This window comes from Suncus etruscus, chromosome 16, assembly GCF_024139225.1.
Source record: "Suncus etruscus isolate mSunEtr1 chromosome 16, mSunEtr1.pri.cur, whole genome shotgun sequence".
Classification (NCBI taxonomy): domain Eukaryota; kingdom Metazoa; phylum Chordata; class Mammalia; order Eulipotyphla; family Soricidae; genus Suncus; species Suncus etruscus.
The window spans coordinates 21,499,890-21,522,389 of record NC_064863.1 but is presented as its reverse complement, the minus strand read 5'-3'; the positions used below and the strand labels follow the sequence as shown (position 1 = coordinate 21,522,389).

General features: G+C 44.6%; 1 protein-coding gene across 1 annotated transcript in view; it reads left to right on the top strand.

Moving 5' to 3' along the window:
* Positions 1–2,578: 2,578 nt before the first annotated feature.
* The window catches only part of LOC126032575 (sodium-dependent phosphate transport protein 2B-like), a 20,068-nt gene continuing 146 nt past the window's right edge, over positions 2,579–22,500 (top strand). The window contains exons 1-12 of the mRNA XM_049790234.1: positions 2,579–2,690; positions 2,780–2,911; positions 3,726–3,854; positions 6,727–6,870; positions 7,916–8,027; positions 14,461–14,656; positions 15,525–15,620; positions 16,154–16,274; positions 17,359–17,526; positions 18,351–18,467; positions 18,556–18,680; positions 22,194–22,500. The exon at positions 22,194–22,500 is cut by the window's right edge and continues 146 nt beyond it. Coding sequence (XP_049646191.1) covers positions 2,579–2,690; positions 2,780–2,911; positions 3,726–3,854; positions 6,727–6,870; positions 7,916–8,027; positions 14,461–14,656; positions 15,525–15,620; positions 16,154–16,274; positions 17,359–17,526; positions 18,351–18,467; positions 18,556–18,680; positions 22,194–22,500 — 1,759 coding nt within the window. The remainder of the gene's footprint in view (positions 2,691–2,779; positions 2,912–3,725; positions 3,855–6,726; positions 6,871–7,915; positions 8,028–14,460; positions 14,657–15,524; positions 15,621–16,153; positions 16,275–17,358; positions 17,527–18,350; positions 18,468–18,555; positions 18,681–22,193) is intronic.

The following is a 22,500-nucleotide window of genomic DNA, read 5'->3' as shown; positions in this document are numbered from 1 at the left end:
GACGCTCAGAAGTTACTCCTGGCTAAGCGCTCAGAAATTGCCCCTGGCTTGGGGGGACCATATGGGACGCCGGGGGATCGAACCTCGGTCCTTTCTTGGCTAGCGCTTGCAAGGCAGACACCTTACCTCTAGCGCCACCTCGCCGGCCCCTGATTTAGTTATTTCTTAACTCTAGGGATTATTTTGAAATATCAAATGCAAATTGAAAGATGCTATGAACATACTGGCTGTCAGACAGGACTGAGAAATGCCTATTCCCATGACAGATGTTTATTTAAATCCTCAGGAGCTTGAGACGTAGTTCAATGGGTTAGGTACTTTCAAAGCTGCTCACCTGGGTTTGATCCCCAGTGTCCCAGTAGTCCCCCGAGGGCCACTAGCAGTAATTCCCAAGGCAAAACCAAGAGTAACTCTAGAGCCATTGGGGTATGATTTATAAAACAAACAGAAACCCTCATAGTGCTTCAGAGTGAGAACAAGATGGGGCCCCCCACCCAGTTTTATTTCCCACTCACTATTTTCCTACCAAAATTTTGACCTTGAAGGATGTTTCTCTCTCTCTGTCTCTGTCTTTCTCTGTCTCTCTCTGTTTCTGTCTCTCTCTGTCTCTGTCTCTCTTTTTTTTACTTTATTGACTTATTGGTTTCTGGACCACACCCAGCAGAACTCAGGGGTTACTCCTGACTCTGCACTCAGAAATCACCCCTGGCAGGCTGGGGAACCATATAGGATGCCAGAAATCGAACCGGGTCCCTTCTGGGTCAGCTGCATGCAAGGCAAATGCCCTATGCTATGCTATCTCTCTGGCCCCATCTCCTTTGGATGATCAAGGGAAATGAAGGGAAATCTCCATTGATTGCTCTCTAGGAAATTGCTCTTGTCTGGATCATTCCTACCAGTGTAAGAGAATGTGCCTGAGATGAGGAATCTGCTAATTCTGGTGTGTGTGTGTGTGTGTGTGTGTGTGTGTGTGTGTGTGTGTGTGTGTAAAACCATTCATTTTTGTGTGCCTCAGTTTCCTCTCATGTTCAGTGAGGGTTGGCGGCTGCATTGCATGAAGGTCTTAATGTTTTGCATAGAGGAAGTGGCACATGTCAGTGAGTGTGGGATCCAGTAGGTGGGTTCAGCATTGATGCTATGGAAATAGCCTTCTGTTCCCTGCAGCCTTGTAGGGTGCTGGGCTCCATGTCCCTTCCTTGCCTGGTAAGAGATGCAGCCCTACTGTTCCAGGGGCCTTGGGCTGCACTGTGCATGCATGGCTGGTCCCAGATCAGGTCCAGGATGGAGGGTCCTCTGCAGTGCAGTGGGAGGTGGAGGGCTGCAGGTGCCCCACATTTCCTGCTCCCCAGGTGTCAGGATTGTTACCGTGGCCTGCACTTTCCTTTCCCTTGGCAGTGCGTGTATCTGTGGATGCAAGAGGCTAAACCCAAAGCATCAGTGACATCACAGCTCACAGTGGGGCTGAGCTGAGGGAGGAAGCACCATAGTGCTGGCATAGGGATCAGAGGTGCCCTCAGAGCAGCTGCTCTACTGTGGCATTGAAGCTGCCTTTGTCTCTGTGTCCTATACCCTCCTTCTTGCTGCTGATTGCTGGCGAGTTGGAGCTAGGGGTTGGCTTTGGAAGTGGGGAGAGGAAACAGTTGGATCAGGGTTGGAGGAGGGGAGAAAGCCTCCAAGGACACTGCTGGTGTCCACAGTCCCTCCCAAGGTAGCTGGGTTGTTAAGGCAGGACAGTACCAAGTCTGTTGCTCCTTGAGCTCAGTGCTGCCTCTTCCATTAGCCACAATCCTACAACCCAAATCTTTGCAACCAAGTCTTGATAGGACTCAGCAGCCTGTCCCACTGCAGAACAGGCTGACCATCCAGCCTTGCATTTGACCAGCAGCATTAGCCCCTGATGAAGAAGGGCCCAGCCCCAGCTCCCCCAAACCCCAGGGCTACACTGGGCCTGTGCAATCTTTCTTCCTGTGTCTCAGTAGCCTGCTGTGGGTGTCTGCAAAGGTTCACGTTCTGAGCCTTAGCATAGGTAGCTGGGAGACTTTGCACCGCTCTGCCCATATGTCTGTCTGTCTCTCTCCTCTCCTCCTCCTCTCTCTCTCTTTCTCTCTCTCTCTTTCTCTTTCTCTCTCTGTCTCTCTGTCTGTCTGTCTCTCTCTCGTCTCTCTCTGTCTCTCTGTCTGTCTGTCTGTCTCTCTCTCCCTCTCTCTCCCTCTCTCTCTCTCTCTCTCTCTCTCTCTCTCTCTCTCTCTCTCTGTTTTTTTGGGTCATACCCGGCAGCCCTCAAGGATTACTCTTGGCTCTGCACTCAGAAATTGCTCCTGGCAGGCTCGGGGTTCCATATGAGATGCCGGGATTCGAACCACCGTCCTTCTGAATACAAGGCAAATGCCTTAGCTCCATGCTATCTCTCCAGCCCCATCTGCCCATATGTTCCTCAACTGGACAGATGCACACAGGATAATACAAATGCATCTTGTCAGACATCTCCTGCACTAACCACCACTCTTCCTTCATGTCCTGAATGCTGAGTATTGCCTCTCCAGGCTGCCTCCTGACCCTCTGATTTTATCCATAGACCATGACTGTTTGGTCCGAGCAAGGAAATGCCCAGACAAACTCCAATAAATACATTGAAGGGGGTGGGGGTCCGCAGCACCCTGTGTCTGAGAAAGGCAAAGAGCCTGTCAAAAGTAAGTATCTCATGTGTCTCCCCAGGGCTCCAGGGAGGGATCCCTCAAAGCCCCAGCCTCCCTCACAGCCCGTGTTGCTCTTTGCACAGATGAGAGCAGAACCACTGCCACCAAGATGGATATGCTGCCATCCTATTCCACCGTGACGCTCATAGATGACCCCCCAGAGACAGATCCCTGGGACCTGCCTGCGCTGAAGAGCACAGGGCTCAAGTGGTCAGGTGAGTCAGGGGCTCAGGGCTGTGTTACCTTTCCTGGGAATGGGGCTCTGTGTCCCCCACTCTTTGTCAAGGCTTCAGGGTCCAGGCTTTGCATGGGAGCCCCATACTAGGCTGAGGTCCAGAGCACAGGTGACAATGGGCATCTTTGGTTCTTGCTGTTTCCCAGCCTGCTCTGGGCTGCCCCCTCAGTCCCCTCAAAGCTGCCTGCCCTGACTTTTGTCAGTGTCACAGACATAGATCTGAGCCATGAGGCCCTGCCCAGAGAGCTCCAGCCCAGGGCATTCTGAGAAGGTCAAGCAGAGGCAGAGTTAGGGGCAGTTGCAGGGGTGAGGTCATCTGTGCTCTGGGTCTAATGGGAGGCTGGCCACAGTGGGGCCTTGGACCTGCCTGAGCTGTGAGCAGAGATTTAGAAGCTGAGGTATAGACGCCCTGAAATTGGAGATCCCAACAATGTCCAGTAGATTGTGGGTGGGACCTTATTTGAGGAAAACTATGAGCCATGTGGGTGCTGGTTGCTGTTTCCTCTTGGCCCACCCTCAGCAGCTGCCAGAGTTCTGAGTTCCTTTGAGTGGTGGGTGGGCAACTGCTTGTACCCCAACAATAGGATCCCTCTTCCAATACAGCTCTCTCACAGGCTCTGCAGGGGTCCATGCCCCCCTCAGCTGGGATGGGATGCCAGCTGACCACAGCCCTGGGCACCACATCTGGGCCCTGTGCACAAGAGCTGACAGTTGCAGAGTGAGGTGGGGAAGACCTAGGGGGTGGATATGTGTGAGCTCTTTGCCAAACGTGTTGGTCTTTTTCTTTCCTCCAGAGAAAAACACCAGAGAGAAGCTACGCACTGTGTTCATAGGGATCGGGAAGTTTATTGGACTTCTTCTATTTCTATACTTATTCGTGTGCTCCCTGGATGTCCTCAGCAGTGCCTTCCAGCTGCTGGGAGGTAGGAGGGAAGGGGCCCAAGTTGGGTGGATGGGGGCACCCCAACTGTGGTCCAGACAATCACACCTCTAACTGTCGCATCCTGGGGTAACCTTTAATTATTTGGTTTTTCTTTTGGGGGGGGTCACACCTGGCAGCACTCAGAGATTACTTCTGGGTCTGCGCTCAGAAGTTACTCCTGGAAGGCTAAGGGGACCATATGGAATGTTGGGGATTGGACTTGGGTTAGCCACATGCAAGGCACATGCTCTACTCACTCTACTATGACTCTCAGTCCTCCTGGGGTAGCCTTAAGACTGGAATCTCCTCTCTGATTTGTGATGTCTGTGCAACCATATTTGGAGAAGATAAAATGATCTACAAAGGGTTAAGACTTAGTAAATGTGATCAGTGACAGGAGCAGGGACTGGACCAATTCAGAACTTTTCTTGGTCAAGAAGAATTAGTCAATAGATTTTCATATTCCTGGTGTCTGTTGCTGTGCTTCATTGTCACCTGGGGCCATGTGAGACTGACTTTCTGGCTCTCACTTCTGGTACCTTGATGTGACATCTGGTCCTCAATGTCTCAGTTTCCAATTTCAACCTATGGGCCCCATTTCCTAGATCACTTACTGGGAAACCCAATAATGTACAAAGAGGCCAGTTCTCATATGACTGGATTGGGCCTGGTGGGTGATGGGGAAGGCAGAGGAAGAATGAAATATTTTACTACTAAGAGGTCAATTTTCTAAGTTGGGGTTCATCTCTGAGACAGGCCTTAAAAGCCTAAGGATGCCCTTGAGATTCTTTTTTTTTTAAATTATGAGAACAAAGATGCAAAGAAAGAGGACAAGGTAAAGTTACAGTGGAAGGACAATCACCCATAACATAATTCTCAGAAGAAGTCCCCTTGCTGATATCTTAACTTTGAACTTTCAGCCAAAGAACATTAAGATAAATAAAACAGAATCCATGTACAATTACTTTGTCCCTCAAGTCCCCAGATTGTAACACATTATAATATTTCTTAACAGCACACAAGGCAATCTAAAGCCATAAAACTTACATAACTCCTTAAACATTAGAGTCATAGTATTTTTTACATTTCCATGTACATGCATATTAGCTTAAGTTAACCTCAAATTTTAAGTGGGATTTTTTTAAGGATTAGAGTCAAAGGAGCACAGTAAAAACGGTGTTAGAGTGGTAATTGTTGTTTGCATAGGCCCACCAAAATATGAGGGGCATGGAAAGAAATAACCTTGGCCTAAATACAAAGAGACCCTACCCCTGAAGTTTCCTGGCATAAGAGCAACTTTAGGCTCCGGGCAAGTTAGATCATCCAATCCAAGACATTGTCCGTAGTGCCAACACACTTTTCACACAGTCTCTGTTGTTGGTATCATGTTTCTGTATTAAATATCCTGGAATCTGCATATCCTACATTGAAGTCAGGATGTGGAACATCCTCTAGTTTCACCTCACCATTAAAGGGCAATGCAGGAAGCCCTGTCCTATAAGCAGGTCGTTGTTGTTAAGTCTCCTCAGTGTTAAGTGGAGTCTCTTTTGAGCAGGTCGATGTCTGAGCAGTGGTAGGGTCTTCCGTGGTAGAGGATTGCTTCCAGGTGATGTTATAGACAAACCTGGATGTTTCGTGGATGGCTTCCCTGGTTCAGGGGTGAATGGAAAATGCCCTTTCTTCTGAGGCCTGTGCCAGGTCATTATGTCAATGTTCAGGTTGTAAGGTCCCTTTGCACTACAAGATTTGTGTGTTCCAATCTCTATTAGATAGGATCTTATTTGTATGTATAGTATTTTCCCATTTTAATGTGCCTATGCAAAAAAGGAGCAATGCCACGTGGCATTATTGGTGCATATGGGGGCCATAAGAACAAGTCCAACAATCCCCATGATATGGTTCAATCATAAGCATTAAAATGGGGGATTCTTTCACCAAAATTCCTTGTTGAACAGCTCATAAAGAGAAGATAAAAAGTGGTTAGAATCGTCATTGTATAAGAGAATATTTAGTAAGACTTATAGTTGTCAAAGAAGAAACACAAAATATTCTAAAGAAATACGTGTCCATTTTATGTCTTTTGAAACAGTTTAGGGTTGTTACACACAATACGAGGCTTTGGTCTGTGATTAGGATTGTGCAATACTGAAGTTAAAAAGAGTAATGTGGGTTAGTGATGTTTGGGGGGTGAGAGAGTTAAGGAGTAAAAATGAGCTTTGTAGGGATGCGGGAAAGGGCAGAATACAAACTGGACATTCTGGATATGCAAAACATAACATAAAGATAAGGAATAATCTTAATACATACAGTGGTTTTCCATATGCAGAGTGGTCAGAAATTGCCAGTGACAAACTTAGCGCAACCGAGCAAATCTCAGCACACCCGAAGTTAGGACCAACCATTTCTGGCCGGCTGGGCTGCCACCCCAGAAGGACTGGAGGCCGAGGGCAGAAGAGGGGAAGGCTAGGGGCCTATCAAGGCTCCCAGCGCACTCAAGTTAGGGAGAAGGCCTTGCATATGGGGTCTCCCCCAACCTCATGCCGGCTAGAGCTAGCCTCCAGCTCAAGAGAGGATCGAGAGAGAGCTGGAAGCCAGGATCTGCCCGCCCTACAGCCCTTGAGATTCTTTTCATGATCAGGGAAGGCTAAAGGAGACTTAGTAATGGAGGGTGGATGGATGGGAGAAGGTGGTATGGATGGATGAGAGGAACTCAGTTGGTGATGGGGGGCAAGGTTAGAGCTAGATATATAGCATGGGGTGGGATTGGGGAAGATGCTTCTTTCTCTTGACCCCTGCATGGATGATGTCCTGCTTTCTTTAGGTGAGACATCTGTCCTCACCCCACATCTGGGGACTCTGTGTTTGTTTTTCAGGAAAGGTCGCCGGACAGTTCTTCAGCAACAACTTGATTTTGTCCAACCCAGTGGCAGGGATGGTGATTGGGGTCCTGGTGACTGCCCTGATCCAGAGTTCCAGCACCACTACATCCATCATCGTCAGCATGGTGGCCTCATCCTGTGAGTCCAGGCCCCCACCTGCCCGGACATGTGCCCGGGTTTTCATAATTCACCGGCCTCTGCTTGGGATTTACTCAATATATGTCCTATAATTATGGGTTACACTGGGGTCTTAGGCTGCCTTATATTTTTATCCCCATCACTTAAGTCTGAATATGAAACCAATTCTTGAAAAATCATCTCTGAATTTTCTGGAACTGTGCTCTTCTTCCTCCTCAGTTATAGCCCATGTGACTTTTAAATATTAAACCTAACTAGGATTTTATATTGAGTTAGCATATTTCATTGTTCATTTGTGGTAGTTATATTTCAAAGATCAGTTGTCCTTTGTAACTAGTGATTACTATCAGGCAACATATATCCAAGACTTACCTTTTCCCTTTGTTGGTGCTAGGAATGTAGACATTATAAGGGCATGACACTTTCCCCTTGATTTCTGAGTCACATGTGCTAAGCTTCCTCTACTCTCAGGAATTACTCCTGGTGGGCTTGGGAAATATATGAGATATGAGGGATCAAACCCAAGTTAGTCATTTGTAAGTTAATGCCATATTCACTATACTATTGCTCTGGTCTTGGACATTATACTTTTAATAATATAAGCAGTATCAGGATGTTGCACTTTTTGAGTTTGTGGAACTAATGTGCCAAACTTGAACCTACCTGATAATTGATCTTATCTTAGTTTAGGCCCTTTCATTATAATATAAATACTCAAATCTCTACACATCATCTGCTGCTCTCTGTTTAGCTGCCTTGCTTCTATTCAGGGAAGAGAAGAACCTATAAGCACATTGAAAATAGGTTAAGAGAAGGGTATCATGGACTTCAGAGATTTCTTGAATTGTGTGTTGGAAATGTGGAGGTCCCTTACAAAGTTCTATGGGGAGCAACCATCATGTTCATCAGAGCTCAATGGGGTGCAGCTCCTTAGAGGTAAATAAGTGCTATAAAGTTAGTAAGGAGGATGACCTAAAATAGAGCCACTTTCCAGGCTGTCTCCCTCCAGGTCTAACCCATTCTTTGTCCTCCTTCTCATTCCCAGTGCTGACTGTGAGGGCTGCCATCCCCATCATCATGGGAGCCAACATTGGCACTTCCATCACCAACACCATCGTGGCGCTCATGCAGGCTGGGGACCGTAATGAATTCAGAAGGTAGGAGGCTCAAAGCTTGTCTGGGTCAGCCCCTGATCCCTGGATTGGTTTTGCTTTTTTTGGTTGTCTTTATTTTGGGGATCACAGTCAGCATTGCTCAGGGCTTCCTCCTGCTCTATGCTCAGGAATCACTCCTGAGGGGCTCAAGGTTCCAGATGGAAATGCCTGGAATAAATGACTAATCAGAGTAGTCATGTGCAAGGGAAGTGCCCTATCTACTATACAATCATTCTAGCTCCCCAGACCCTCATCCCCATTTTTCTGGGTTTGAAAATTTGTGGGATCCCTCTTCCTCTGGCCAATGGGAGCTCAGTAGGCCCTCCTAGAGCTCCCAAGAGTCACAGTGCAGGAAGGCTGGAAGCTGGACTACACTCTGACCAGTAGTTTCAGCCCAGTTCCTGATCTGCAGAGCAGTAAGTGTGTGGTATGTTGACAGCACATGGTCTGTGTGAGGTCAGGAGAGCTGAGATAGAATGGGAGAGGGCAAGCAAGGTTAATAGACTGCCCAGCACTGAAGCTTCCAGCAAGGTGCTGTCCTAATTTATGGCAGTAAAAAGACTTCCTGGAGTTTGATGGCCCTAACTCTCCCATTGTTACACCCAGGGGAGCATGGCTAGGTGAGTCTAAAGTGACCCCTGAGACTTCTAGCTCATTGCACCATCACTATATTTCTTTATACAAAATTATGCCCACTAGTGTCCTGTTACCCTTCATATCTATCCCCTCTCCCAGTAGTCAGTTTTTCCTATTTTCTCATTCCTCAGTGAGCACTTTCAGTCTCCCCAGTTGGTACTTTTCTTTCTCCCTTACCTGCTTAAATAAATGCTTTCTTTTAATTATTTTATGCTCGCCACAAAATCCTCCTGGGGGAGATAATAATCAAGGCCCAGAAGGCTGTGTGTGCTGTTGCCCCATTCCTCCCTCCTGCTCTATTAGCAGGAATAAGTCACAATGGCAGCTCCAGTGCTGTGTTAAAAGCATCACACTTACAAACACCCCATTCCTTACAGTTAAGAGCTCAGCAAGTGGCCTGGAGCAAAGTTGGGGCTCCCTTAGAGCAGCCTGAGCTGGAAGTTATGCTGGGTGGGGCAGCTACACCCAGGCCACTCAGCCTGGGGGTTTCTGTCCTAATAGTGAAGGCTTCCACTGCTTCCATCCGTGCTGGGCCAACCCACTCACATGCCTAGGAAAGGTCAAATGTCCTTCGTAGCCATAAGATTTGAGAATGGGATGGGTTGTAGAAAAACTTTTTCTTTTAAAATGTATTTTTTGTTTTTTGTTTGTCTTTCTTTAAATTTTTTTGGGGGGCCACATCTGGTGATGCTTAGGGGTTAATCCTGACTATGTGCTTAGAAATTGCTCCTGGCTTGGGGAATCATATGGGACACCGGGGGATCGAACCACAGTCAGTCCTAGCTAGCGCTGGCAAGGCAGATGCCTTACTGCTCCACACCACTGCTCCAGACCCTCTTCTAAAATTTTAATGTGGATAGAAAATGCATCTTCCAGCCTCTTTTCTAAGTTATCCTGAGCTTTTCCAAAATTGATTAAAGTATAATTAGTGACCAGCCTGTTTGAGCCAAGCATTGTACTTCTGTGTCTCTGGCAGACAGTGCTCATAGCTTAGGATCAGTGAACATCAAATTCTTCCTCTATTGGTGATTTGCAGCATCAGAGGCCCTCAGAGCTCCTACCTGATCTGACTCTCTTTTGCTTCTTGCTGCAATGCTCTGATGATCTCAACAGTAATACACATTGTCCATGGTGCTACTGTTAACAAACTGAATTTAACATTCTGAGTTCCTTTTGATGCTTGTAGATAGACACAGCAGATTAACAGTAAGTGGGCAGGATGAATCTTGTTTCATCCTTGTTTGCTTATTTCAGATTGTAGGTTTTCTCTTGGGGACACTAATTTTTGTCTCTATAAAATAAAAAATATAACTCTGAAGATGCCTCTTTACTGAGTGGCCTACCGGGACAGACCTAGGTTCAATCCTTGGCATACTATGGTCCCCCAAGACTGCCAGAGCTATTTCTGAGCTCAGAGCCCCTGAGTACTGCTGGGTGTGGCCCCCCATAAAACAAAATAATTATAGAGAGATTGTCATTCATGTCATAAAGTACTTTTATTTGTTTGTCTGTTTTTGGACCACACCCAATGATGCTTAGATTTCTATGTCCAGGATTCACTTTTTTTTTTTTTTTGGCTACGCGCTGAGGGGTCACTCCTGGCTATGCGCTCAGAAATCACTCCCAGGGCTGGAGAGATAGCATGAAGGTAAGATGTTTGCCTTGCATGCAGAAGGACGGTGGTTTGAATCCCAGCATCCCATATGGTCCCCTGAGCCTGCCAGGAGCTATTTCTGAGCACAGAGCCAGGAGTGATCCCTGAGCACTGCCGGGTGTGACCCAAAAACCAAAAACCAAACAAACAAACAAACAAAAAACAAACCAAATAAACAACAACAAAAAAAAATCACTCCTGGCTTAGGGGACCATATGGGATGCCGGGGGATAGAACCACGGTCCATCCTAGGCTAGTACAGGCATGGCAGATGCCTTACTGCTTTCGCCATAGCTCTGGCCCCCAAGAATCACTTTTAATGGTGCTCAGAGAACCATTAGGGGGCCAGAGTGCTAGTGCAGTGAGTCACGTGAGGCAGACCTGGGTTCAATCTCTGGCAACCCATAAGGCCCTACAATCTCACCCAGAGTGATTTCTAAGTGCAGAGCCAGGAGTACCTGAGCACCTCCAGGTGTGCCCCCAAACCAAAAAATAAGTAAAAATTAAAAAAAAATATTGTAGGGGCTAGAGCAATGGTGCAAGGAGTAAGGCGTCTACCTTGCCCATGCTAGCCTAGGGCAGATTTTGGTTTGATCCCCCGGCATCCCATATGGTCCCCAAGCCAAGAGCGATTTCTTTTTTTTTTTTTTTTTTTGATATTGTCATCCTTTTTTTTTTTTATTTAAACACCTTAATTACATACATGATTGTGTTTGGGTTTCAGTCATGTAAAGAACACCACCCATCACCAGTGCAACATTCCCATCACCAATGTCCCAAGTCTCCCTTCTCCCCACCCGACCCCCCGCCTGTACTCTAGACAGGCTCTCCATTTTCCTCATACATTCTCGTTATTAGGACAGTTCAAAATGTAGTTATTTCCCTAACTAAACTCATCACTATTTGTGGTGAGCTTCCTGAGGTGAGCTGGAACTTCCAGCTCTTTTCTCTTTTGTGTCTGAAAATTATTATTACAAGGGTGTCTTTCATTTTTCTTAAAATCCATAGATGAGTGAGACCATTCTGCGTTTTTCTCTCTCTCTCTGACTTATTTCACTCAGCATAATAGATTCCGTGTACATCCATGTATAGGAAAATTTCATGACTTCATCTCTCCTGACAGCTGCATAATATTCCATTGTGTATATGTACCACAGTTTCTTTAGCCATTCGCCTGTTGAAGGGCATCTTGGTTGTTTCCAGAGTCTTGCTATGGTAAATAGTGCTGCAATGAATATAGGTGTAAGGAAGGGGTTTTTGTATTGTATTTTTGTGTTCCTAGGGTATATTCCTAGGAGTGGTATAGCTGGATCGTATGGGAGCTCGATTTCCAGTTTTTGGAGGAATCTCCATATGGCTTTCCATAAAGGTTGAACTAGACGGCATTCCCACCAGCAGTGGATAAGAGTTCCTTTCTCTCCACATCCCCGCCAACACTGTTGATTCTCATTCTTTGTGATGTGTGCCATTCTCTGTGGTGTGAGGTGGTATCTCATCGTTGTTTTGATTTGCATCTCCCTGATGCCAAGAGCGATTTCTGAGTGCTTAACGCATAGCCAGGAGTAACCCCTGAGTTTGGGGTGTGGCCCCTCCAAAAAATTATTGTAAGTACTATGATTTAAGTACTATTAATGATAGGACTTCATACACACAAGGTTCCAACATCACACTCTCCACCAGAGTGTCTGCTTCCCTTTACCATTGACTCAAGTTCCTCTCCCAACCATCCCCTGGCCCCTCACCTCTCAACCTTGGTAAGTTCAGTTCTGTATTCTGTTCTCAATTTTTAATGTCTTTGGTCATTAGCTATTCCCTTATGTTTCTTTATATCCTACATAGAGAAAGATCATTCTGTGTCTGCCCTTCTCCTGACTATCTTTTCTCAGCATAGTGCTCAATGAAAAGGAGGGTTGAGACTATGTCCTTAGATTTCTAGAACTATCAATTACAAATGATTTCCTAAAATACTTTACCAAGTACAGTGAAAATATTTGTCACTTTGCCTCATTAGTGTTTGTTGTGACTTCTAGGAAGAAAGAGGTTTTATTTTTTTGAGATTAGTTCATAAGTGATAACTTATTTAAAAATTAATTTATTTCCCATTTTCCCTGTAAGCATTAAGTGACTTTAAGCATTTCCTCCAGGGGCAGAAGCAGTAGTGCAAGCTGTAAGGTGTCTGCCTTTCAAGCGCTAGCCTAGGATGGACCAAAGTTTGATCCCTGGCATCCCATATGGTCCCCCAAACCAGGAGCGATTTCTGAGTGCATAGCCAGGAGTAACCACTGAGTGTCAACACGTGTGGCCCCAAAACAAACAAGCATAAATCAAAAACAAAAAGCATTTCCTCCCTATTTATTAACTATTATCTGTTTACTCCCATGTCCCATTTAGATATGGCTATTTCAATGTATAGTTATATTTAGGGCAATTTATTTTATTTAGAAGAAAAATGCAGTGTTTACTAATTGTCATATAGAATGAAATTCAGGGAGACTTCTTGCATATTTGCAGAATTTGGGAATATCTATGCTTTAGTTAATGACTGTTTTAAGCTTTATCAGTCTTAACCTTTTTTTAATTAAATCTAATTTTTATTTTAATCATAGTAGCTTACATATCATTGACAATAATATTTTAGGTACATATTAACATAAAATCAGGGAATTCCCATCACCGAATTGTCCTCCCTCCACCTTCATTTCCGTCCTTCTTCCCATAACCTCTTCCTTTACCCCGGGGCTGCTAGAATAAGTGGTCCCCTCTGTGCCTAGCTTACTGCTTAGTGGTCTTACACCTATTTGGTCTTGGTACCTCCCTTATTCCCCCGCCCCAATTGGGAGGCGGGACTAGATAGATCAAGTTATGCGGTTTTGTTTGAAGAAGAGAAAAGTAATAACCTGGAGAAAAAAAAAGAAAAAAAGAATCAGATACTCCGGAAATGGGCGGAGTCCTTCTAGAGGCTTTCATCCTTGGTTTGAGAGACGAAGGGGAAAAAGAAGGTGAAACACCACAACAGTACATAAAGAACTGTCAAATAAAATATCCAGTGAGCATTCCAAAAACAAACAAACCAGCAAACAAAACAAAACAAAAGGGTAAGCACCATATAAAAGCCACGGTTAACCTTTTTTCTTATTAGGGAATTGAGACTTGTGTTCAGCTACTTAATGATAGAGCTTCATATGGATTTCCACATTTTTGTTTGTTTGTTTTTGGGTTACTCCCGACTCTACACTCAGAAATCATTCCTGGCAGGCTCAGGGGACCATATGGGATACCGGGATTTGAACCACCGTCCTTCTGCAAGCAACGCTCTACCTCCATGCTATCTCTCCGGCCCCAGAGTTTCCACAGTTTTTCTTTTTGTTTGTTTTGTTTTCGTTTTCATTTTTTGGGTCATGCCCAGCAGCGCTCAGGGGTTACTCCTGGTTCTATGCTCAGAAAGCACTCCTGGCAGGCTCGGGGGACCATGTGGTATGCCAGAATTCGAACCACCGTCCTTTTGTGTCGAAGGCAAATACCGGCCCCGGTTTCCACAGTTTTAAAGAAGTCATTAAATATTTATGATTCAAAGGAGGATTGATGGAATCCTTTTTTTTTTTTTTTTTTTTTTTTTTTGGTTTTTGGTTTTTGGGCCACACCTGGCAGTGCTCAGGGGTTACTCCTGGCTGTCTGCTCAGAAATAGCTCCTGGCAGGCACGGGGGACCATATGGGACACCTGGATTCCAACCAACCACCTTTGGTCCTGGATCGGCTGCTTGCAAGGCAAACGCCGCTGTGCTATCTCTCCGGGGGGGGGGGGGGGGATCCTTTCAAATAGTTGTTTTTGAATTTACTGTACACCTGTTATACCTCTAGCACCATTTTCCCCAAGAAATCTGAGATCTGGGAAGAGCTATGCCTTACAGGGGAGGACAAGGGTTCTAGGCTGGGCAAAACTCTGACCCCTTGGTTCACTGACCTTCTGAATCCTAATTGATCCAAGGAGCTCTAAGTGGATATGGCTGTGAGAGCAAAGATGAGGTGGTACATATAATATACAGAGGTGACACCTGGTCACTGATACAATAGGGGTGGTCTGTCTGAAATGGTGTTCATTTGCTCTTTGCTTAACAAACCTATTATCTGGGGTGGGGTTCCTTTAGGGCTTTTGCAGGGGCCACGGTCCATGACTTCTTCAACTGGCTCACTGTACTAGTGCTCTTGCCACTGGAGGCTGCCACCCATTACCTGGAACTACTGACCCACTTTGTATTGAAGTCCTTTGACTTCAAGAATGGAGATGATGCCCCGGCCATTCTGAAAGTTATCACAGACCCCTTCACAAAGCTCATTATCCAGGTAACAAGGCTTTCTTCAGAGGACCAAGGAGCTTGCCTTTTCCCACCCCACTAACTCATTCAATGGGGCAGAAATAATGAAGGAGGGCATCTATCACACTATTCTTCACATCTAAAAGTGGTAAAAATTTAGGGTCACTTAATAGAATCATTGACCTCCTTCTCACTTCCTTGATTTCATTGTTGATGTTGCTGTTTTGGGGCTACATCCAGCGATACTACTGAGTAACTTCTGACTCTATACTTAGAAATGCTACTGCCAGGTTTGGGGGACCATATGGGATTCTGGGAATCTCACCTGGGTCTGTCCTAGGTTAGGGAATCTAGCTGCTTGTAAAACAAATGCTCGACCACTGTGCTATCTCTCCAGCCCCTCTTTCTTGATTTTAACACATGTGACAACTTTATTGAAATTGAGTCAGGAGTAACACATCTTGAGTCAATTTGTCAAGACTATTGGACACTTAAAATAACTTTGTCCACTTACTAGCACTCTTACCTCACTTCTGCGATCCCTTGGTCACTGATAAAGATTATCTTCTAGTCGAAGAGAATGATAACTGCCCTCTAAGTGGCCTATCTCACCCTCTGGTCCTGTTATTAAAATCACTGTGAGAAGCCTGGGGGACATTGCTGTCATCACTTTGACTATTGGTTTGCTCTCCCATTGAGTGACCAGTGAATATTGCACACTCTGGCCCTTCAGTTCTTTGTTCACATATCAAATAGTTGCGAAGCTCGGAGGGCCACTCCCTTGGATGCTGAGTCTTAGTTCCAAGTTTGCAAGTGCTCCCTGCTAGGTTCATGACTTCAAAGTTCCTTCCCACCTCAATCTAAGAGCATACTGACTCTTGAATTTTCTTTTTCAGCTGGATGGAAAAGTCCTCAACCAGATTGCACTGAATGAAGTAGCTGCCCAAAATAAGAGCATGACCAAGATTTGGTGCAAAGTTTTGACCAATGTGGTAAGTTCCTAAAGAGATCATTGGCTTGTGGAATTTTTTTTTTTGGGCCACACCCAATGACGCTCAGGGGTTACTCCTGGCTATGCGCTCAGAAGTCACTCCTGGCTTGGGGGACTATATGGGACACCGGGGGATCGAACCTCGGTCCTTCCTAGGCTAGCACTGATAAAGCAGACACCTTACCTCTAGCGCCACTGCTCCAGCCCCGAATATTTGTTATTTTAAAGCAAACCTTTAATCGAAAGCAGTCAAATAAAGAGTACACAAAAGGATTATTTGAAACTCCTTAAATATCAGAACAGGTCAGTGAAATTCTTAAGGTTCTTTAGTGGACAATAAACACAAGACAGAAAACCACCTTATTTATATGTCTCAGCTAATTTCTGACTGCCTCTATGTTTTATTTTATGGAATGATCAATGAAAATAGTAAATAACACTTTAAGGTGTGTGGTCTCACCTTGTCTCCATAATTTTCTGCATTCCTCCCAAAATGTGAATCCTGCAGCTATATTTTTGTCTGTTTGCCTTCAGACTCAAATGAATGTCACGGTGCCCTCATCTGAGAACTGTACCTCCCCTGCCCACTGTTGGACCAATGGTTCTCACACCTGGACCCTCAAGAATATGACTTACCAAGAGAACATTGATAAATGTGAGTAGATGGTGACTAAACACCAAAAACTGGGGCCTTGATGGGTGTGAAATTTCTGGGGTATTGATGGGGTATTAGGACCTTAAAAATGGAGACAAGAACAGTAAGTGTCAATGAGCACAGAGTCAATTCTGCTGCTTAAACTAACGCTGTCACAGCAGAAACAAAAAATTAGAGACTGGATGAAGGTGATTTGTTCTAATGGAAGGTCAGAATTATAAACTAAATCCCAGATCCTCATGCAGACTCATCCCCACTTCAGTCAAAAATAGGTTGTAACAAGCTTCTCCATGGGCCTTGGGGTCCTTCTGCAGGGTCTTTGAAGAGAGGGCAGCAGATTTGAAAAAGATGAAGGGCTACACAGAACAGACATGCCACCCATCTCCACTCAAGACCCTACTTAAAAGGCTCTTTGGGATGTGGCCCTCAATAGGGCCTGGACCTATGCAGAACTTTGATCCTCTGGTGTCCCTGGAAACTGTCTGATACCAGACATCTCCAGTTCTTCAAAAAATCCCTTTTATACCCAGATTATGTGTCTTCTCCTTTTCAGCCCTGCACCTCCATTAGTCCTGAGCATAATATCTTCATACTCCTGGTGTAGTTTACCACTCAGAATCAAGAAAACACCTCATCCCTGAATGCTAGTGCCAAAGATCCACCATTATAACCATGTTTTGTTTTGTTTATATTTTGGGGTTACATCTTGCCGTGCTCTGAGCCTCTGTGCTCAGAATTTACTACCGGCTGGCTCAGGACCATATGAAATGTTAGGAATTAAACCTGGGTCAGCTGCAGGTAAGATGTGGGATAGCTAGGCTGGTGGGCCCTGACAAGCACATGAGTCCAGAGATGTCACATTTCCAATCTCTGGGTTGGAAATTTCTACCCCTGAAGAATAGCCTGAGGTATGCATTTAGCTGCAAGGGAGGCTGAGAAATGTGGCCTGTCTTCTGAGTTGTCAAGTGTCCAGCTGATAACCATGCTTTCATTACTAAGGAAGCAGGAGAGATAGGAAATAAGTAACAATGTGTCCTCAAAGGGTCTCCTTGTCACCTAACAAAGCCTTTTATGGTCCTCTCAGGCCAGCACATTTTTGTGAATTTCAACCTCCCGGATCTGGCTATTGGCATCATCCTGGTGATTCTTTCCCTAATGGCACTCTGTGGCTGCCTCATCATGATCATCAAAATTCTGGGCTCTATAATGCAAGGGCAGGTGGCTATTGTCATCAAGAAGACCCTCCATACTGGTATGTCTTGGAAACTTTGGGCCTTGTGGTAATAGTGTCATTGTAACATCAGGTCATTGCTCCATTCTTTCATCTCATGTAGCAATAGTCTGTGTGGCATTTTTCTTGCCTTGATGAGCTGCAGAAATTGATTATTGTTATAGACTGGTAAATCCTAATCAGGGTGCCAGCAGGTCTCAGTCTAGTGATGATCTGTGTCCTGACTTAACCAATGGCAGCCTTGTCCCTGGGCTCTCACAGGAGACAAAAGTAGGGAGGAAATGAGTGTTCTTTCCGGTGGGGGATCTAATTCCTTTATGGAGACTTCAGTCTTATAACTAACCAAAGGCCCTATCTCTGAAAACAGTCATATTGATGGCTTCTATTTCAGCATAGGAATCAGTGTGGGTGAGAGTGGGGAATGTGCCCTTCAATCTACAAAAGATAGGGTTAACATTTAGACCTTCAAATTGATGGTGGTTTAGGGCTTACTTCCAGCTCGTGCTCAGGGATTATTCCTGATGAAAACCCAGGGACAGATGTGTGGTGTCAGGGATCTAATTCAAGGTGGTCCAGGAAAAGCACCTTATCCACTGTATTCTCTCTGGTTAAGGTAACTATAATTATTGTATTAAAAACATCACCAAAATGACCTACTGTTTTAATTATACTATGAAAGGATTCTGAAAAATCCATTTCTCCAGTTATAGATCATGCTATGAGGTGGAAATCATCTACTCACTCAGCCTTCTAACCCAGACCTTGTGCCTGAGTCCCCTATAGATACAAATCTAAGACATATCTTCTTGAAAAGTTTTATCATGAATCTTATTTCTGTCTTTCAGACTTGCCCTTTCCCTTTGGCTGGTTGACTGGCTACCTGGCCATTCTTGTGGGGGCAGTGATGACCTTCATTGTGCAAAGCAGTTCTGTGTTCACATCAACTCTGACTCCATTATTTGGTGAGTTTCTTTCCCAGCTTCTAGTTCTGGCCACTATCATCTCCATGATTTTCTGAAGCTCAAACTCTGTGTTTCATATTTCCCCCAGGTCTTGGGGTGATATCTATTGAGCGGGCGTATCCACTTACACTGGGATCCAACATCGGCACCACCACTACTGCCATCATGGCGGCCTTGGCCAGCCCAGGCAACACTCTGAGGAGCTCACTCCAGGTCAGAGAATGCTGCATGAGGCATTGGGGGGGGGTCTGTGGAGGGGGGGTGTTCTCTCATTAATGGTTTTCCAACCAAGTATATAGTGTATAACAAGACAAACTTTGCTGTCATGTCCCAAATTATGACATGGGGAGTAGGAAGTTTATAGAAGGACTTAACCCTCTGCTCCTTAATAAATTACTTCCATACCAGTTATTTTGTTTTAGGGACTCATCTAGTAGTGCTCAGGGCTTACTCTGAGTCTATGCTCAGAGATCACTCCTGGTAAGCATTGGGGGACATATATTGTGTGTATGAGATTGAATCTAAATCAGCTGCATGCAAAGCAAATGCCCTACCTGCTATATTCCCCAAATCCCTACTTTTATCCCATTAAAGTAAGTCAGAAACAGTCCAGGAGATAGCAAACTTATCTTGCATGCAGATATAGTGGGGTGGCAGCCCTAATTTGAACACCTAGCACCAAAAAGGTTCTAGGGAAGTTTTCAGGTGTCATTTTTAAGAATAAAACCCAGAATTACCCTCTCTGAGCATTGTCCTGTGAGGCCTTCACCCCCACCCCTCACCTCCACTACCAGAAAATAAAAAAAACACAGGTAAAACAGACCAAATGTCTGAGACACATGGACAGAACTTTCTATCTCCATATCCCCACTGTAAGATCTGTTTAACCTACCTTTGAGCAACAATCCAGGCCCCTAAATGAGGATTCTTTGAGCATCCAAAGCCATAGGGAGATTGTGACCTTGGATTAGCTTTATCGGGAGAATCAAGGAGATCTACCTTAGTTGGACCATCCAAGTGAGCTTCTCAAGGAATCTTAGATATCATACTTTTTGGGGCTGGAGAGATAGGACAGCCGCATTTGCCTTGCTAGCAGCCAACCCAGGACCTAAGGTGGTTGGTTCGAATCCCAGCGTCCCATATGGTCCCCCGTGCCTGCCAGGAGCTATTTCTGAGCAGATAGACAGGAGTAAAACCTGAGTACCGCCGGGTGTGGCCCAAAAACCAATATATATATATATATATATATATATATATCATACTTTTTGTCCCATCATTTACACACTAAGTGACCCTAGACAAGTGAATTCAAAATATTTTTTAACTGAGGGAGACTTCCCAACCAATGCTTGGGGCTTGGGGTCTACTCCTAGTGGTCCTCAGCCAACTGGGCTAGAAGCTCAATCAGTATTAGGCTTTAAGCACATAACACTGCCAGAACCTTGCAGAGCCCCAGGGGACAATAGGGCAATAGCCTGCAAAGGTTTTTCTTGGGGGGGGGGTGTCATGTGATGCTGAGAATCCAATTCACATTAGGTGCATGATAGACCCATGCCCTATATGCTGTACTATTTTCAGGCCCTTAAGCTAACGTTCTTTGAGCATCAATGTCCTTATATAAAAAGTGGAAAATAATACCTACTATCAGAACTGCCACAATCAATAAGTATTTTTTAGTAGCTGAATTTTATTTAATCTATTTTTTTGCATTGGGACCACATCCAGCAATGCTCAGAGTTTACTCCTGGCTCTACACTCACGAATTACATTTGATGTTCCAGAAGAATGATATATGGTGCTGGGAACAAAACCCAGGTCCATTTTTATTAGAAAGAGAAAAGTTTCTTAAAAAGCAGAAGAAAACCCCTCTACTGGGAGGAACTTAATATAGTACTAAATTTAGTGACTAATATATTTTTTTACATTTTTTTTCTTTTTTGGGTCACATCAGGCAATGCTCAGGGGTTACTCCTGGATCTGCACTTAATTATTTCTGGCAGTACACAGGGGACCATATGAGATGTCAGGGATCAAGCCTGAGCCAGCCACATAGAAGGCAAGCACCCTTCCCGCTGTACTATTATTCCAGTCTCTGTGGCTGAATTTTTAAAAGAAAGAAAGAAAGAAAAAGAAAGAAAGAAGGAAGGAAAGAAAGAAAGAAAGAAAGAAAGAAAGAAAGAAAGAAGAAAGAAAGAAAGAAAGAAAGAAAGAAAGAAAAGAAGAAAGAAAGAAAGAAAGAAAGAAAGAAAGAAAAGAAAAAGAAAGAAGAAAGAAAGAAAGAAAGAAAGAAAGAAAGAAAGAAGAGAAGAAAGGAAAGAAGGAAAGAGAAAGAAAGAAGGAAAGAAAGAAAGAAAGAAGGAAGGAAAGAAGGAAGGAAGGAAAGAAGGAAAGAAACAAGAAGAGAAAGAAAGAAAGAAAGAAAGAAGAAAGAAAGAAAGAAAGAAAGAAAGAAAGAAAGAAAAAGAAAGAAAGAAAGAAGAAAGAAAGAAAGAAAAAAAAGAGAAGAAAGAAAGAAAGAAAGAAGAAAGATAGAGGAAAGGAAAGGAAAAGGGAAAAAGGAAAGAAAAGTAAAAAGGAAAGAAAAGGAAAAGAAAAAGAAAAAAGAAAGGATTAAGAATAAAAACTATGAAAATCTTGGTTTGGGGCAACTCCTGGAGTGATGTGGGAATGATTCTTGATTTGGTGACCAGGGGTCACTCCCTTCAGTGCTTGGAGAATTCTACAGTTCCAGGAAAATCAATTAAGAAGATTTTCATCCATTAGCTAAACGTGTAATCAAAATTTAAACAGGGATATATTTTACTTTCTTTTTTGAAGATTGAGTCTACTTTTCACTTAGAATATGTAACCACACTTGAAGTGCTTAGTGTCAGCATAAGGATGGTGGTTTGGGTATGGGCTGGAGCTGCTCCAAAGCCATCAGCATAATGTTTGGCACCTCGTGAGCACACATAGGAGACTAAGTGGTCCACAGATCCAGTTTACAAGGACTAAATCCCTCCTGATTCTCTCCTGCCTGTGCAACTCTTGAAAAGTAGATTCACCTGCTATTCAGTCAATTTTCCTGAATCCAGTTGGATGATTACAGTAGATAGTTGGGAATACTGCCTCCCTCTCACATAGCAACATCCTATAAGCATGCATTGATGCCACTGTCATGTTTTAGCATTGGTAGCCATCTTTTGGCACTCTCCCTCCCTAGAGGTCACCAGTGAACGAGCAACACAGCAGTATGGCAGCCTTTCCTCCACCACCAGCTCCTTCCAGGTCGACTGGAAGAGTGGCAAGACGAGGCCTTAGGTTTCTCTGGGCACATTCATTAAGCTCCTTTGTGAGATTTTTGTCTTAAGGACTCAGGGCTGCAATGATAATACAGAGATTGAGACTTGCTTTGAATGCTGCAGACCCTGGTTCAAGCCCCAGCACCACATCTGGTCTTCTGAGTCCTTCCAAGAGTGACCTCCTGAGTACATAGTGAGGACTAAGCTTTGAACACTACTGTGAGTGGTTTCCAACAGAAAAGCAAAAACAAAAACAACAAAACAAAATAAGAATTTCATGTCTGGAAAAGTGTGTTCTATTCAGGAAATGTTATCCTCAAACATATAGTGGGTCGTTGGATGAGGTTTACTGGTTACTGGGCTGAACTATGCTAAAAGGACATTAAGTCTGTTTCAGGTGCCCTCACAGTCCTAATCACCTCTTTTCTTCTGTGCTGTGTTGCAGATTGCCCTGTGCCACTTTTTCTTCAACATCTCTGGACTCTTGCTGTGGTACCCAATTCCTTTTACCCGCCTGCCCATCCACCTGGCCAAGGGACTGGGCAACATCTCCGCCAAGTACCGCTGGTTTGCAGTCGTCTACATCATCATCTTCTTCTTCCTGATTCCATTGGCCGTGTTTGGACTCTCCCTGGCAGGCTGGCAGGTGCTGGCAATCGTGGGGGTGCCCATCCTCTTCGTGGTTGTGTTGGTGGTAGTCATTGGACTCTTACAGTCCCGCTGTCCGGGGATCCTGCCCAGCAAGCTGCGGA